Genomic DNA, 18,510 nt, shown 5'->3' on the forward strand with positions numbered 1-18,510 from the left:
CACAAAATAGGTGGAAAGGTTAATGTTCAAAGCCCGTTTCAATATTCAAGCAGAAGTTCAAGCAGTCCCAGTCTAGGGTATGTTCTTACTTGTTTAGAACAAATCATTCAAGGAAACTGAAGTGTTTTGTTGCCAAGTCACTCGGAAACCCGCTTCCATGAAAAGCAGCAGAAGTGTTCACACTGACCTTAGCTTATTTCATATGAAAGCATGAATCATATACACAAATAACATTAAGATAAATGTTGATCTTGTCATTCAATCTCTTCCCTTTCCTTGTGTGTGACTATTTGGGCCCTTCCACAGATTCTTTTTACTGTTAATTCACGAGTACTTGCTCTCATGATGCCATTGGGGCAGACCTGCATGTTCCAGCTTTCAATACGGTTTTACGCCTGCAAAAGGTTTTATTGTGGCTGTACTCTGCAATAACAGATTGCAAATAACTTTGATGCAATAACAGTGTGTTGGTGGTGGGTTTGTTCTGTTTTATTAGTTGCAAACAGCCTCTCCGTCATTGTGGATTCTGGAGAAGAGATTTGCTGACTCTTGCAGACACCATGAAAGGCACTGGCAGCTACACCGGTGCCTACAGGCGCCCCCTAGTTTACTACATAGATCACAGAGTACAAAAATGGGGCTGTCAAGGAACTAAAAGGTAAAGGTAAAGGTACCCCTGGCCGTACGGGCCAGTCTTGACAGACTCTGGGGTTGTGCGCCCATCTCACTTATGAGGCCAGGGGCCAGCGCTGTCCAGAGACACTTCCGGGTCACGTGGCCAGCGTGACATCGCTGCTCTGGCGAGCCAGAGCCGCACACGGAAACGCCGTTTACCTTCCCGCTGGTAAGCGGTCCCTATTTATCTACTTGCACCCGGAGGTGCTTTCGAACTGCTAGGTTGGCAGGCGCTGGGACCGAGCAGCGGGAGCGCACCCCGTCGTGGGGATTCGAACCGCCGACCTTTCGATCGGCAAGCCCTAGGCGCTGAGGCTTTAACCCACAGCGCCACCTGAACCTATGACCTTTTTACATGCAAAGCCACCAATTCAGATGGGAATTGAGACTCAGGGTTAGTAGCTGCTTAAAGAATTCGTAGGAACTAAGAATTCGTAAGGAACTAGACACCAACAATACATGTCTGGCGTGTTCTGTTTGGCTTGGTGAGTCACAAGCGGCGCAGGCCTGCTCAAGGCGAGGCTTGTAGGCAGGGCTCCTGCTTTCTGCCCCGTGCTTCATACTGCGGTAGTGCCCTTTTACGAAACACAAGGAACAAAACTGCAGCGTAGGTTGAAAAACACTCTTCCACATGATTATTCCAGAGAATCCAAATTTTTCAAGAATGGGAAACCAGAAACATAAACTCAAGTAATCAGAAAAAGCTGAAGTTTTAGATGAAGATCTTGATTTGCTATACAGATCTGAAGGACCTTTGAATCAGTCATAAACGGACTGAATGCTATAAATAAGTAAGGAATGTAAACTATCATGGTTAGTAATAACACCATAAACAAAAGCAGTTGTTTGAAATAAGTCCATGTTGCTTTAAAACAACCAACCCTGATTTACGGATCCTATTGCTGATGTTGTAGATTTGGCTAATGCCGTATTAGGTCAGCAACAAAAAAAACATGGTGAATGTGAATAGGATTGCATTGTAAAACATGTTACATTTTCTCATTGGAATCAATGGGACATGCAGCCCAATCCTTTGCAAGTAGTTTAGTGAGGCTTACATCCAGGCTTATGTGCTGTTTTAAAGAGCTGCAGCACTTGTGTGTGGATTTCAACCCTGCTGAACTCTGTGGGACTTGCTTCTGAGTAGATGTGTAGAGGATTGCACAGAACATAATATTGGGCTGGACTGCAGCTATGATTCATTTTCTCCTCAAACCTCCATCCACAGGATTATTTGCTGAGTATGATTTCAGCACCTTTTAAATAAAGCAGCTCCCCTAATTTAATTTTTGGCTTTGGGCATCTGGAATCCAGATGAAAGTGTCACCAAAACAGCACTTTACCAGAGTCACCCGCTGCTTACAAAAAGGAGTTCGTTTATAAATCTGGGCATGGTGTATATTGGAGATGATGAACCTGACGATGGTGCTCTTCAGAAGTTTTGGAGACTAACTCCCGATATCACTGACCACTGGCCATGTATTCTGAGCCTGATGGGAGCTGAGAGTACAAAAACATCTGGAGGGCCACAGGTTCACCCTATCCCTGGTGTAAAATAAAACTATAACCAAATGTAGCCAATACCATCAAGGACTAGGATTAATCTCAAACCAGTTCATTGGCTCTGTGTGTGACAAACGGGGCTTTGTGGTGGATTGATAAATATGAATTAAGGTTTGCTCTAGAAAGCTGGGGAAGGTCTGTGCTTGCCTGATTCTCACTACAGTGGTACCTCGGGTTAAGTACTTAATTCGTTGCGGAGGTCCGTTCTTAACCTGAAACTGTTCTTAACCTGAAGCACCACTTTAGCTAATGGGATCTCCTGCTGCTGCCGCGCCGCCGGAGCACAATCTCTGTTCTCATCCTGAAGCAAAGTTCTTAACCTGAGGCACTATTTCTGGGTTAGCAGAGTCTGTAACCTGAAGCGTATGTAACCCGAGGTACCACTGTATACATATTTTCTGTGCACCTTGAAGAGATACTACCCAATATTTGCCTTCCATCAACTTAAGGTTCTTCTTCTTTTTTAGGTTCAGCACATAGTTTGATTAAATGATACCCCAAGCAAAACCTTTCTGGTAGTAGGGAATTATGAACAGTTAACTTCATAGGTGATGTGGTTCAATTCCACGACAGAGCTCCGTTGGCAGATTTACGCAAGCTTTCCTTTCCTGTTAATGGGGGGTGGGGGGTAGAGTCTTGTTACACAGCAACTTCAAAAGATACTCCAGTGCTTTTACACAGTGACCTAATTTAAAGATCCGGGAGGCAACTTTTTGGTAGGTGCCTATTCTGAAATACAAGATGCGACTTGTATGAATGATAACAACACTAACTCCATTGACAGATTCATACATGTACAACACTTGCTCAGCAACATTAAGAGTTCACCTGTCTGCAAGGCCGCTTATGGCGCACCTACATTTCATTTGTCTAAATGGCCTGGAAAACACGCCACAGGTTAGAATGGTAAGAAATTCAGGGGAGGTGAGTGTCCCCTCTGTATACTTCCTACAAAGAATAATAGTAATCATTATTTATTCTTTATTTGCCACCCCTCTGACTGGGTTTCCCCAGCCACTCTGGGCGTCTCCCCAAAAATAAACAATTAAAACAACAAAACATCAACAATTAACTTCCCTGTACAGGGCTGCCTTCAGATGTCTTCTAAAAGTCAGACAGATGTTTATTTCCTTGACATTTGACAGGAAGGCATTCCACATGGCGGGCACGACTACTGAGAAGGCCCACTGCCTGGGTCCCTGTGACCTTACTTCTCACAGTGAGGGAACCACCAGAAGGCCCTCCGAGCTAGATCTCAGTGTCTGGGGCTGAACAATGGGGGTGGAGATGCTCCTTCAGAACAAGTTGCCTTACAGCATTAGATCAATTATTCAGGCTCAGCACTGACTGTATCAGGGATGAGGAACCTGTGGTCTTCCACTGTTGGATTCCCAACTCCCACGAGCCTTCATCCAGCATGGCTGATTATCAGATATAATGGGAGTTGGTCCCCAACAACATCAGGAGGGGAACAGGCTATCTATCCCTGGATTATGCTAAAAATCAGCTAACAGCTATCCCAAGTCTAGGTTAAAGTCTTGCTCAAGCCCTGCTATGTTAATTTGGGACTGAACCTATGACCTTTTTACATGCAAAGCCACCAATTCAGATGGGAATTGAGACTCAGGGTTAGTAGCTGCTTAAAGAATTCGTAGCTGAAGCTATATTTGAATGAGGGAGTTATTCTGTTTTTACATGGGGAAATGTGGTACACCCCCCCCAAACACCAATGCACCTGGTAATGCTGCCCTAGGCTCCCTTTGGGAGGAAGGGTGGTATCTAAACCCAACAAATAATTAACAAAACAGCCCATTATTCTACCACTTCATTCTATACAATGTGCAGAACTGCTCTTAAAAGTTTCAGTCCGATTTAGGATCCGATTTAGACAAGGAATATAAAGAAACAGACCAATTTCTCCCCATCGTTAATAAAAATTAAGCATCTATGGCAAGACAGCTGGTAAAGTCGCTAAGGGAGGATGTGTGAACTGCGGAGACCCTGTTCATAATCACACTCTAGGTGTAAACTCGCTGATAATCTAGGGTGCCCTCAAGCCTTAGTTGTATTACACAGTAACTAACACTGACCTACCTTAACTGGCTGATGCGAGGATCAAGGAGACAAATTATGTGGAGTGCTTTGAAAGTTATCTAGAAAACTAGCCCCATAAACACTTCATACAAGGGAAGGACACAGTCTGTCTGAGAGCTTTCCTCACCATTATATATTCCCTGTTCAGATTTTTAAAAGGCACACATGGCAACTTGTAGAGGAAACAGAGAGCAAAGGAAGGTATCCAAGACAACACTCCAACACACACTTAGCGAAAAGCAAGCCCCATCAAACTGAATGGTGCTTACTTCTGAACAGACGCTGTAGGACTGAATTGTGAATATTTCTCCATTAACAAGCTAGTTCCACATTCCACAGTGTTAAATGTGATTTTAGGTCCTGCCTCATTCTTGCAACAGGCTATATATTTGATCTCATTTGGCAGGGTTACTTATAACTCTTCCTTTAAAGGCTTTTTCCTGTGGCAGCTGCAGACTGAAGTCCTGTCATCAGGCTGAGGTACAAATTCCATCCCATCTCGTATTTCAGGTCTACCAGCTTGGCGTTCAGCATATTTCTGAAATATGTAAAACAGGTTGGAAAGAAACTGAAACAACAGCAGACTATTCAAAACAAAAACATCTCTCCCTTTCACAACCCTGGTCATTTCCAGCATGTTTACCCTGTTTATTGAGCTTAAACGTTTGTGGGGACATTATACAACATCACTCCTTAATGAGTTTTCATTCTGATTTATTTTTTGCAGGCAGTTTATACAATGTTTTGTCAAGCAAAGGTTATCCTGCACTTTCCGAAGCATTTTCTTATCACTTTCCCTACTGCAAGAAGTCCCCCAAAATTCCTGGAAGTGGATTTCTTGTGCTGCAAGGGGGTCAAATCCACTTTCATTGTACAACTTAAATTTAGCGAGAGAAATGATTGTGTGATTACACATGTGTGCCTGGCTCCTCAACCACCTCTCAGCAGGATATGTGGCCTGTCCCTGGTATAAACTATGGTTAGTGAGGCAGGAGCAAACCATGGTTCCAGATCCTGGTTTGCTGTGAAACCAGACCATTTTAAGACCACCATGGTCAAGTTTCATGAGAGAGTGGACGGTATGGTTTGGAACAGCATAAGCATAGACTGAAATCCGGACTAACCTGGAACACTTTGAAATAGTAGCAATAAAACCGATGAGGCTGCAGTAGTTCTCTTGCAGCTGCCGGCCCTTCCTTGGCAATTTTTCTGACTTCTTCATCATTTTCCTAAGGATTAGAAACAAACTGTGTTCAAGCATCAATACTTGGCCAGGAGACTCAGCTGTTGTAGTAACTACTGTATTGTAACTGTCTATTCTATTCTATTCTATTCTATTCTATTCTATTCTATTCTATTCTATCCTATCCTATCCTATCCTATCCTATCCTATCCTAAGCCACCTTGAGAACTTCCGTTAGTAAGGTAGGATATAAATACCCCATAATAATAAATCAGAGCAACTAAGGAGTCTTATGCGATTGTGTTCAGCAAGAAGGAGCGCTCAGATTTTCAGCAGCTGCAGAAATGCTAAGCTATGGACAACTACTGTATTGTACACGCTTACACAAAGAAAGAACCTCCAAAGTTAATTCCAGTCTTTTCATACTTTTACCCACACTTTATCTAAAGCTTTAATGATATCATCCTCCCCCAAGCAGCAGTAGCAGCCTGGCACAGTTAGAGAGAGGGATTTCTTAATTTCAGGAAAGCTACCCTTATTGCCCAAGCAACAGCTAAGTGTACAGACAGGTTTGACATCTCTCACACGGATTTGGTTACTCAGAACACAGAGCAGTAATTGTCTTCTTCCACCCATATAATCATTACGCATTTATGTGCCGCGGAGCTGAAGAATAGACCCATCCCTGTTAATACAAGGAAATGCGGCTTAGATTGAAGATACAGAAGAACACAATTGCAAATTTGTACTTTGCAGTTCTGGGGCTATGTTTCAAAGTTCCTAGTGTTTTCCTCCCTCTTCTCCAGATTAGAACTTTTGGAAGGTTGGTATTTTTTAAACAACTACACTTGTCTCTTCATCTATTTAGTTCTCAGTTCCAACCTAAACCACAAGGAGTCTGAACACACTCCACCGTGGGCTGGCAGTTACAACTTGCCAGCTGTGGCTTGTGATTCCAACATAGGGAGGTTTTCAAAGCTATGAGAACCAAACTATAACTTCTGCTGGACGCTCATCCTATCACATCCGGAGAAGCTGAAAGCTGCTGAGCTTAGGTGCTGATGCAAACGGGCTACTATTAAAATGAGGATGCTTTTTAAATTGTATTTTAACCCGTATTTTAAATTGGTCCCCCCCCCTTTTCCCCCTATTATGTTTTTATTGTAATTTTACTGGTGTTAGCCGCCCTGAGCCCAGCTCTGGCCAGGGAGGGCGGGGTATAAATAAAAAATTATTATTATTGTTGTTGTTGTTGTTGTTCCTATAAGGATAGCAGGAACATGGCTTATCTATCCTCATGTTTTCTTTAAAACAGACTACAGCTGGGAAATGGTGCTGCAATTTATAATACAGTGGTACCTCAGGTTAAGTATTTAATTCGTTCCAGAGGTCTGTTCTTAACCTGAAACTGTTCTTAACCTGAAGCATCATTTTAGCCAATGGGGCCTCCTGCTGCTGCTGTGCCACTGGAGCCCAATTTCTGTTCTTATCCTGAAGCAAAGTTCTTAACCTGAAGCACTATTTCTGGGTTAGCGGAGTCTGTAACCTGAAGCGTATGTAACCTGAAGCGTATGTAACCTGAGTTACCACTGTACCCAGTTTTTCTTCTGCGGCAAGGATGATTACCTTGGCCCACTTTATTCTTTCCAGCAAGTCTTCCAGGTTTCTTTTAACGGGAACGTAGTGGGTCCACGGCGCCAGCTCCTTCTAGAAGTGCTCGTAGTACTGCGAAGCCTGCTTGATCACAAGGCTGTCCCCCAGCATGAGGTAGGGAAACCAGTAGCCTGCAACTGTGCCATCTATACTCACTTGGTATTTGTACTGAGGGGAGAGGAGGAGGAGGAAAGCAGCATGAACCAAGCATGCATTGGGATCAAGCACTGCACCCTTGGCTAAGTTAAATCCTTTCACAGTTTGGGTAACAGCAACAAATCCTATCTGTTTTCTGGTCACCTTTCAGCCTGAGGCTGCAATCCGAAGTACCTGATAGGAAACTCCAGCCATGTCCAAGGGGGTTTTGTGAGCTCTCCTTCAAACCACAGCAAGCAACCCATCGGATAAGCCCTACCTAAAACTCTGGGGGTCTGCTGATGCAACATGAGTTAAATGACAACCAGAACTTGACATCAAAGGAGACCCAGTACAGTGGTACCTCAGGTTACATACTCTTCAGGTTACATACGCTTCAGGTTACAGACTCCGCTAACCCAGAAATATTACCTCAGGTTAAGAACTTTGCTTCAGAATGCGAACAGAAAACGTGCTCCAGCGGCGCGGCAGCAGCAGGAGGCCCCATTAGCTAAAGTGGTGCTTCAGGTTAAGAACAGTTTCAGGTTAAGAACGGACCTCTGGAATGAATTAAGTTCTTAACCCGAGGTACCACTATATATGCAAGGAAGTGCTTGGGGTTGTGTGGGTCGGACCCTGGGTGGAAAGGGAAACTGCAGCTTGGTAGTAAAAGCACATCCTTTTCATGCACAAGGTGAACAGTTCAGTGCCCACCATCTTCAGTTAAAAGCGTCAGGCAGAAGGCAATGGGAAAGACCTCTGTTTAAGATCCTGGAGGGCTATTACCTGCTAGAATAGACTACAGTGGTACCTCAGGTTAAGTACTTAATTTGTTCCGGAGGTCCGTACTTAACGTGAAACTGTTCTTAACCTGAAGCACCACTTTAGCTAATGGGGCCTCCTGCTGCTGCCGTGTCGCCGGAGCACGATTTCTGTTCTCATCCTGAAGCAAAGTTCTTAACCTGAGGTACTATTTATTTCTGGGTTGGCAGAGTCTGTAACTTGAAGCGTATGTAACCTGAACTGTATGTAACCTGAGGTACCACTGTACACTGTGTTGGGTGTACAAATAAGCCTGAAGTGGTATAAAGGAAACACCTCATGTTTCAAAGGGTACATAAAAGCACCGCTGCGAGCAGACCAAACAACCATCTAATTCAGCAGCCTGCTTCTAAAGTCACCAACTAGATGTCTATGGAAAGCCCATAAGCAATACCTCTCTCCAGCAACTGGTATTCCTAGACCTACTGACTCTGTGATCCCGGTGGCAATATGCCGTCAACATGACTTATCACCATCCCTATCTTTTTTGTCTATTTTGAAACGGAGGCTGCTTCAAAGTCTCCAAAATTCCTACCTCTGCTGCGGTTCAGATCGCAACCCACATACGCAATCTCAGGTGTGATGATCACACAGGCATGTGTTTTGGATGCATGCAAGCTGGAGGAAATGATTAGCAATGGGTATACGCTCGTAGTAAAACACACAAGTATGCAATATTGAGGGAATGTAAAAAGGTAAAAAGCTTCTGGGAGATGATATATAATGAAATGAAAAAAATGTTGAAATATACATTTATAAAGAAACCAGAAGCATTTTTACTGGGCATTGTAGGGAGTGATATAAATAGAAAAGAATGTAAGCTCTTTTTATATGCAACAACGGCAGCAAGAATATTATTGGCCCAAAAATGAAAGCAAGAAGAATTACCGACGAAAGAAGAATGGAGGACGAAATTAATGGACTATGCAGAACTGGACAAACTAACAGGAAGGATTTGAAATCGGCGGGACCAGAGGTTCACAGAAGACTGGAGTAAATTTACGGATTATTTGAAAAGTATTTGTGAAGATCAGACGATGTTTGTAGGTTTACAAGAAGTTTTGTGAGGAGTATTATTGGAATTATTGCAAAAATGGATAAGGGGGAGGATGATTAGTTAAGAAATTTAAAGGTAATATAAAGTTAAGAAATGCATAAGAAGTGATTAAAACGGTGGATCATCAGAGGCGCTGATGGAAGTCCAAAAAGATTGTATAAGTGATAAAGTTTTGTGGTATTTATTATAATTTATATGTTAAAATCAATAAAAAGTATTATTTAAAAAAAACCAAGTATGCAATATTGCATGTTTAAGTGAGGCACTGGTTTCCAGGCAGGATGTTCCTTAACACTGAAACTGGCTCTTAAATCAGAGCTTCAAGAGAAAACGAAAAACAAGGACATTTGTCTGTCTCCTCTCGGTGTTAGCAAGATAGGCGGTATACCTTAAAGAAGTCAAAGAACCCCATCAAGGGAGCCTTCCCCAATTCCGCCTCCTTTTCTCGGAAGAAGTAGTAACCTGTTATTCCAGCATCCAGCAGTTCTGGGTTTTCCCTGGAGAGCTGCACCAGCTGAAGCCGTTCTTCCCGGCTGTCTCGACCTCTGAAGAATCCTTGTTCCATTTTGTTGTCCCAGGCAGGTCCTGGAATTAACGGGTGATAGAATAAAGGAGGAGGGAGAACAGAAATCTTGGAAGTCCAAGCCCTTGCCAATCTGGTGCTTTCCAGATGTTTTGGACTACAACTCCCATCAGTTCCAGCCAACACACCAAAATGCCCTAAGCAACTTGGGAGGCCTAATATTTCTTCTCCAGAGATTACAATTTGCAAGCAGTATTATTTTTCTTCAATGAGGCCACCCCCCCACCCATTATCAATGTTCAAAATATTATTCTTGCTCTGCTACGGGAGGCACTATGTCTCTGAATACCACAGGGTGGATTTGATTTAAATCAAATTGATTTAAATCACTAGTCTGTAAGATTCTTAATATGCACAACCAGATGAAGGTTTCATTTTTGAAATAATAAATATTCAGAGTAGTTTTTGCAGTTATATCAAAAATTACTGATTTGGTTATACTATTAGAAATACTTAGACAGATAATTATGAAATTATTACGAGGTTTAATAAGTTAACTGTTTGTACTTGGACAACTTTTCTGCTTGACTTTATTTGAAGGGGCAAAATAATCATTTCCTTAACAACAATTTAAACAATTTATTTAACTAAAACAATAACATTATAGCATATGTATCCATGTTTGTTAACTGATGTGGTTAAACATTTTTTTTTAAAAAAAAACAACTTAGTACACATGAAAAACTTAAAATAAATCCTTATTTCCTGATGAATAGCCTTTGGACTATAGTAAAGGTAAAGGTACCCCTGCCCTTACGGGCCAGTCTTGCCGGACTCTAGGGTTGTGCGCCCATCTCACTTAAGAGGCCGGGGGCCAGCGCTGTCCGGAGACACTTCCGGGTCACGTGGCCAGCGTGACAAGCTGCATCTGGCGAGCCAGCGCAGCACACGGAAACGCCGTTTACCTTCCCGCTAGTAAGCGGTCCCTATTTATCTACTTGCACCCGGGGGTGCTTTCGAACTGCTAGGTTGGCAGGCGCTGGGACCGAGCAGCGGGAGCGCACCCCGTCGTGGGGATTCGAACCGCCGACCTGACGATCGGCAAGTCCTAGGCGCTGGGGTTTTACCCCCAGCGCCACCCGCGTTCCCTTTGGACTATAATGTAACTTAAATAGAAAACTATCTTTAGAAAGATTTTTTTCTCTGAAAGCATTTTATTTTAAAAATCCAATTTAAATTTAAAAAATCCAATTTAAATAAAAAAAAACTGATTTAAATGTTTTTAATTCTGATTTTTATTTTTATTTTTAAAAATTGATTTTTATCCACCGTGGAATGCCAGATTATGGGATCACAGGTGTGGGGGATGCTATTGCACACAGGCTCTGCTTTGGGGCTTCAAGTAGTAGTAGTAGTAATAATAATAATAATAATAATAATAATAATAATTTATTATTTATACCCCACCCTTCTGGCTGGGTTTCCCCAGACACTCTGGGCAGCTTCCAACAGAATATTAAAATACAATAACCTATTAAACATTAAAAACGTCCCTAAACAGGGCTGTCTGTTGGCATCTGATTGGCCATGTGAGAACAGAATGCTGGAACAGATGTCCTGATCCAGCAGACACTTCTTACATGCTTATCTCTGTCTGGAAAAAACCCCACACACAGATTCCCATGTTACCTGTGTTTCCTTGAATAGACAGGAGGTCATTTGTGACGCCTCACAGAGTTTCTAGGGTTGAATGGGTGACATCGTAGGTTGGAAGCACCAGGTCTGCTGAATCCAGAGAGCCACACCAGGAAAGGATAGGTGGGGGGCCAGGGGTGTCGTTTGCTTTCCGATGCTCAACAGGCCAATCCGCAACATTGAGGTAAAATTCCACATCAGGAAGGTGAACCTAAAACAAGCCAAAACACCTTTATAGTATACCTGAAGGAGCGTCTCCATCCCCATTGTTCAGCCTGGACACTGAGGTCCAGCTCCGAGGGCCTTCTGGTGGTTCCCTCACTGTGAGAAGTGAGGTTACAGGGAACCAGGCAGAGGGCCTTCTTGGTGGTGGTGCCCACTCTGTGGAACACCTCCCACCAGATGTCAAGGAAATAAACAACCATCTGACTTTTAGAAGACACCTGAAGGCAGCCCCTGTTTAGGGAAGTTTTTAATGTTTGATGTTTTACTGTGTTTTTAACATACTGTTGGAAGCCACCCAGAGTGGCTGGTGAGGCCTGGCCAGATGGGCGGTGTATAAGTAATAAGTCAGTAGTAATAGTAGTACTTCATGCTGTCCTACTAGTTGCTTTAGCTTCCACACGATGTAACAATTAACCCAGTGTTATGGATCAACAAGCTGCTATAGATTAAAAAGCCAAATTTGGTGGTCCCCTATTAAAAAAAAATGTTTTAGTCTCTGTATTTTGTTCTACCATTTTCGTTGTTATTTCGGTTACATCCCACCCCCGAATGTTTCCTCTTTTTTATGAATGAACTTGGAGCACCTGTTTTCTACATCAAAGGTCCCTGGTTCCATCTGCAGGGTCTCCAGTTAGGACTGGTAATGTCTCCTGCCTGACACCCAAAGAGCTACTGGCTGTCAGTGTAGACAATACTGAACTAGACTGACCAATGGGTCTGGCTCAGTAGAAGAGCTCTTCCTATGTTCTCATAGCTGGGCCCCATCTATCCTACCTTGTCCCAATCCAACCAGAGATAGAAAATCCTCGTCTGTGTGATTTGCTGGTTCAGAAACCACAGACAAAATTGGATGTCCATCTGAGTGAGATGCTTTCAGTGGAACCTTTGGTTGTGCATTCAAGTGTGCATCCCAATATAGATGGGGAAGCACATTTCGATGCACATCTGATTTACTCCCCCTCTGCTGATAGGGGCTCCCAACATAGGGCAAATTGTTTATTTGAAGCTGCCAACTTGCATGCTATCACTCAATACACACTGAAAAGCTTGAGAGAGGTGAGCGCACCTGCAAATTTGAGACTTCCTGCACAACTCTACACATATCTACTCGGAAGAAAGTCTCACTTGAGAGCCTTGGGATGGATCTAAACACAGGGGGGGAACGCTATAAATAAGTCAGAAATTAGATAGTTTTAACAAAAGAAAAAAATCTCTATGGAAAATTGCATTTTAAAATTTCCTGCTCTCTGTCGCCATCTGGTGTTGCATGTTTATAGTGCATCCAAATTGCTTTTTTTTTACTAATGTAGCTGAGCACCAGGACTCTGATCAAAGGATATTGCTGGTGTGCAGACCCCTCTGGTGGATGTCTGTTATATACTGCTGCATTTTGCACACCACACTATGCCATGGCTTAGTGCAACATGGATGAGATGGAGTGTGTGCTCCCCTCTTACTGCGCAGGTAGGAGGGCAACTTTGGAAGACCGCACTTTCTGCTTTAGTTAACAATGCAGCTATGTGGGAGGAGGTGAAGGCAGAATGGGAGTATATGAGGCAAAGGCTTGCAAATGTGCTAAAAAGAACATTGTTTAGGGTCAGGGTGGCTAACCTGTGGTCTTCAGAACTTGCTGAGCTACAATTCCCATCAGCCCCAACCAGCCAAGGCTCAGGAGTGATGGGAATTGTAGTTCAAGAACACCTGCGAGAGCCACAGGTTAGCCATCCTTGCATTATGTGCAAACATGGCCACTGTGTACTAAGCGAGTATCTGTGGAAATATACCTTCCTCGCCAGTGACAGCAACATTTCATCCGAGAACATTTTGAAGTCTGTATACTTCCCCAAGGACTGGCGTTAGATGTGATTGCCGATGACAGTATAATGAACAATGGCTCCCATCTTTTGGGCAAACCTTGGTGGAACCTCGTCAAACATCCGCTGAAGATCAATGCTGGGAAACAGAGTGAAATCCTCGGTAATCTGAGGGTGCTCTGAAGGACATGAAAGACTTTTCTTCCAAATCTGAGCATCTTCTTACAGACATTCTCAATATTCATGATAAACTGGACCTGAAAAAGACAGAGGATGACCTTTATAAAATATTCCATGAATTCAAGATGGGGTTTCTGCACGGTGTTCCAATACATCTACTCTCATAAGCACCAGCATCAATGTTTTTTACCAGCCTTTACCAACCTTGTGCCTTCCAGCTGTTTTGGAATACAACTCACATCAGCCCCAGTACAGATGACTTTCCTTTGGTTCAAACCAAGGTTTCCCAAGCTTGAGTGTTCAGCTGTTTTTGGACTACAGTTCCCATCATCCCTGACCATTGGTCCTGCTAGCTAGGGATGGTGGGAGTTGTAGTCCAAAAACAGCTAGAGACCCAAGTTTGGGAAACCCTGGTTTAAACCAATCTTTCTTATCCAGATCTCCGCAATGCAAAAAAGGGAGCCATTTCCAAGAGAACTTCTTTTCTTTTGAAGACAGTTAATTGCCAGCATAAGGTCTGTTAAGTTTTTGGATGACTACACATACATGCCAGTTCGGTTTTACAGGTGTTCTCCCCTACCCCGCCGATCAACTGAGCAATGCCCAGCGGGTCAGAGCCCTGGAAATCCAGGAGAAAAAACTAAACCACGTTACCCTTCAGGATATAGGGAGATTCAGCGACATGTGCACCGCCATAAAGAATCTCCACCTTTAAGCCTTCCTTGACACTTCCGTACAACCGATATCGCATGAGAAAGGAGCCATCGTTCCTATCCAGAAGCTTAGGGACATGGATCTGAATGACTTCTTTGGGGTAGATGGGTTTGATTTTCACTTCAAATTGTGCATTTCCTAAAGAAGAAGAAAACAGATATGACTTTAGACATTCTGCGATACTTGCTTTAAGTTAATAACACCTTGGCTGTGAGGTCCCCCCCCCCACCTGACCTGGGAGGGCAGGGCCCTGACTGACTCCAGATACAAAAGTCAAGGCTGCTGAACAGACTCTTAGGCCAGGGCGTTGTTTAAGAGGTTTTGTTGGGGAGGGGTGTTGTTGCTGTTAACTTTTTGTATCTCTGTTTTGGATCTAATTGTGATTTATGCAGAAATCGTTCGATTTGATTCCAAGCAACTGGTAACCAGAGGACCTTCTCCAACAATGGAGGAGCAGAACAAAGCTATCATGGTTCGAAACCAATGATGAACTTAACTGCTGTCAATTTATCTAAAGGTAAAGGGACCCCTGACCATTACGTCCAGTCGTGACCGACTCTGGGGTTGCGGCGCTCAACTCGCTTTACTGACCGAGGGAGCCGGCATACAGCTTCTGGGTCATGTGGCCAGCATGACGAAGCCGCTTCTGGCGAAACAGAGCAGCGCACGGAAATGCTGTTTACCTTCCCGCACTCTACTTGCACTCTGACGTGCTTTCAAACTGTTAGGTTGGCAGGAGCAGGGACCGAGCAATGGGAGCTCCCCCGGTCAGCAAGTCCTAGGCTCTGTGTAAAGAAGTACTGCTGTGTAAAGAAGTACTTTCTTTTGTCTCTCCTGCATCTTCTAACATTCAATTTCAATGTAAGCGCCTGAGTTTTAGTATTACGAGAGGGAAAACTTTTTATACATATCCCTATTCACTGTCTCAACATCAGGCATAATTTTAGGCACCTCTATCGTATTTTGTGACTCGGAAACTCTCCAATTACAATGCCACTTCAATAGCAGAATTAATAACCTTGTTTTCATGTCTCTCAGCATTAGCTACTCTTCCTTACGGAAACACAGCCGGGTGCAATTCTTTGATCCCATGCAAGAGCAGGAAAGTCACATAATTTGATATAGGCTGGCAAATACAGCCACATCACAAGTGAATCACCCTTAATGTAAACTGACAATTTAAAAAAGGATGAAAACAGAAGATGCTACCTTAGGCTATGCTATCATCTCAACATAAACAAAGCCAAGTAATACAAACAGAAATAGGAAGAAGAGTTAAGAGTGCTTGCAGGCGAAGCAGTCTGAATCCTGGCACTGTGGACAGAATGAAAATTGATCAACTATTCAGTCAACTTTATATCTGTGCAAAAGTCTGGCGAGTGTGCCATTTCAGAACAGCGTGCCAACCACGTTGTTCCAATGCCAAGTTAATGAAAGCGCGATCCTACCTAACGTACACATTTTTTTGGTAGTGTACAAAATGAGCTGCTCTTCTTACAGCTCACCAGAAATAACCATATCCTCCTGCAGCTTATTTTACGGATGACCTGGCAATATACTCAAACCCTGTTGCAGGTGAGTTGGGCCTGTTTTGCTCCCGCCACTTTGATGATGCATCCTACCTCCTCAGGATGTTGGCAGGCTATTAGCTTGCTTGTCATTTTCACCTTGAACTTCCATTTGAAAGGGTGTGAAAGTATATCACTCTTGTGCAACCACCTTCTTTCTTGCCTTTAAATTTCTTCTTGCCGTCCTTACTTGCTGGCGCATATATGTCAACTATGACGCCTGCCCTGTGACCCTGAACATAGCTTTGCCCAGGCCCATGATCCCAAAACAGACTTTGCAGGAAAAGCTTGCTGGCAGAAACAGGGATAAGGAGCATACTAGATTGTGGAATAGATCCATCATTCACATACAAAGCTGGGTGTCGGGGAGTCTTTATTTTAAGATGAAAAGGAGGGGAAGGACAACAAATATCTGTGGTCTTTCAGATATTATTGGACTCCCAACTCATGGAACAACATGAGCCTGTTTGTGCCAGACTCTGTGGCCATCTCTTTTTTTAACATTTGATTTCCAGCAGTTTGCAGGTGGCAATGTTCAGCTTCTCAGTAGTGGCACCCATCCTGTGGAACACCCTCCCATCAGATGTCAAGGAAATAAACAACTATCTGACTTTTAGAAGACATCTGAAGGCAGCCCTGTTTAGGGAAGTTTTTAATGTTTGATGTTTTTATTGTGTTTTTAATATTCTGTTGGGAGCTGCCCAGAGTGGCTGGGGAAACCCAGCCAGATGGACGGGGTATAAATAATAAAATATTATTATTATTATTATTATTACTACTACCATATGTAGAGCCAGTGTAGAAATTAAGAGTATTAAGCTAGGATTAGGGAGTCCCAAGTTAAAATCTGTATTGAGCCATGATAACCATGGGGCAGTCATTATCTCTCAGACTAGCCTACCTCACAAGGCTGTGGAAAGAGTAAAAGCGGGAGGATTTTTTGAATATCTTGTAGGAAAGACAGAATATAAATGTAAATGTAATAATAAATAAATAAGGGGAGGAAACCTTTCCTAATGAAAGAGTCTAAATCTGGGAATGGGATCATTGCTACCTCTATGCCTATGACCAGCTCTTGCACACAGCTTTTAACATGACAACGCTGGACTCAAACTGCACCTATGAAACCTCTGCAATGAGTATGATCCAGGAGCAGGCATCCTCTATCCTGCAACTTCGGCCTACCTTCCACAAGCAGAGATGGTGGCGACGCCTGGGTGTCACATCAAAAATAACACACACACACACTGTGTAGATTGAGGGACGCGGGTGGCGCTGTGGGTTAAACCACAGAGCCTAGGGCTTGCCAATCAGAAGGTCAGCGGTTCGAATCCCCGCAATGGGGTGAGCTCCCGTTGCTCAGTCCCTGCTCCTCCCAACCTAGCAGTTCGAAAGCACGTCAAAGTGCAAGTAGATAAATAGGTACCGCTCTGGCAGGAAGGTAAACGGCATTTCTGTGCGCTACTCTGGTTCGCCAGAAGCGGCTTAGTCATGCTGGCTACATGACCGGCTCCCTCCCTATATGCCGGCTCCCTCGGCCAACAAAGCGAGATGAGCGCCGCAGCCCCAGAGTCGGCCACAACTGGACCTAATGGTCAGGGGTCCCTTTACCTTTACTTACTGTAGATTAAAAAAATAAAAATTTAGCACAGCACTGAAAAAGGTTCTTCTTGTTCTTCCGGTTGTTTTTTAAATGTGAGCCTGTGCTAAGAATGCCCAGGAAGCTGCCCGACGCCAAACCGGGCTACTAGTCCACCTAGCTCGCTACTGCCCACACTGACCGGCAGCAGCAACTCTCCACGGTTTCGCACAGGGGATCCTAATAACTCCAAACTCTCCATGAAGATGCTCAGCCCTTCCGCCCCGCCTGGCCGTCTTCTCCCGCCTCACGAGGGCCTGCCGCCCCTTGTCCTTGACACGTCGGCTGCAAAGCCAGGCGCGGCTTCCGGGGCGCAGCCGGACCCGTCGGGCAGCAGAGACGCCGCGGCGTTGGGCGTCTCCCGTGCGAGGCGGGTCTCCAAACCTGGCTCGGAGGCGCCTTGGCCGGCCGAGAAGGAGACTCAGGAGAAGCTGCTCCGACGCCCGCGCGGCGCAATCCCGGGCGGGGAGCGCGTGAAGTTGCGCCCGTCGCTGCCGACCGCCTGCAGCCAGAAATACCGGACGGGGAGGGTGGCCTCGGCCCGCAAGCCGGGCCCCCAAACCAGGCTCCTTTCCGCGCTCACCGCCGGCGGAGGCTCCGCAGCAGCCGCTTCCGAGAAGCTCTGCCGGGAAGCCCACAAGACGGCAGCCCCGAGCAGCAGCGCGGTTTGCAAACAGCCGCGCGCGCCCCTGGGCCTCCCGCCGCCTCGACGTGTGGGCGGCATTGCCTGGGCCTAAGCGATGGGGGTTAAAGCTATGGTTTTCCCAGTAGTGATGTATGGAAGTGAGAGCTTTTGAATGATGGTGCTGGAGGAGACTCTTGAGAGTTCCATGGACTGCAAGAAGATCAAACCTACCCATTCTGAAGGAAATCAGCCCTGAGTGCTCACTGGAAGGACAGATCCTGAAGCTGAGGCTCCAATACTTTGGCCACCTCATGAGAAGAGAAGACTCCCTGGAGAAGACCCTGA

General features: G+C 44.5%; 1 protein-coding gene across 1 annotated transcript; it reads right to left on the minus strand.

The window, feature by feature from the left end:
- Nucleotides 1-1,283: 1,283 nt before the first annotated feature.
- POGLUT3 (protein O-glucosyltransferase 3) lies at nucleotides 1,284-18,272 on the minus strand. Its single transcript, XM_079973840.1, is given in 13 exon segments — nucleotides 1,284-4,870; nucleotides 5,457-5,561; nucleotides 7,142-7,222; nucleotides 7,226-7,336; nucleotides 9,571-9,767; nucleotides 11,395-11,434; nucleotides 11,438-11,611; nucleotides 13,410-13,481; nucleotides 13,485-13,661; nucleotides 13,665-13,673; nucleotides 13,677-13,696; nucleotides 14,274-14,473; nucleotides 18,002-18,272. Coding segments are annotated over 13 exon segments (1,575 nt in total). The 5' UTR covers nucleotides 18,265-18,272; the 3' UTR covers nucleotides 1,284-4,744.
- Between the last annotated feature and the right edge of the window lie 238 nt (nucleotides 18,273-18,510).

Source organism: Podarcis cretensis (assembly GCF_951804945.1).
Source record: "Podarcis cretensis genome assembly, chromosome: 4".
NCBI lineage: Eukaryota > Metazoa > Chordata > Lepidosauria > Squamata > Lacertidae > Podarcis > Podarcis cretensis.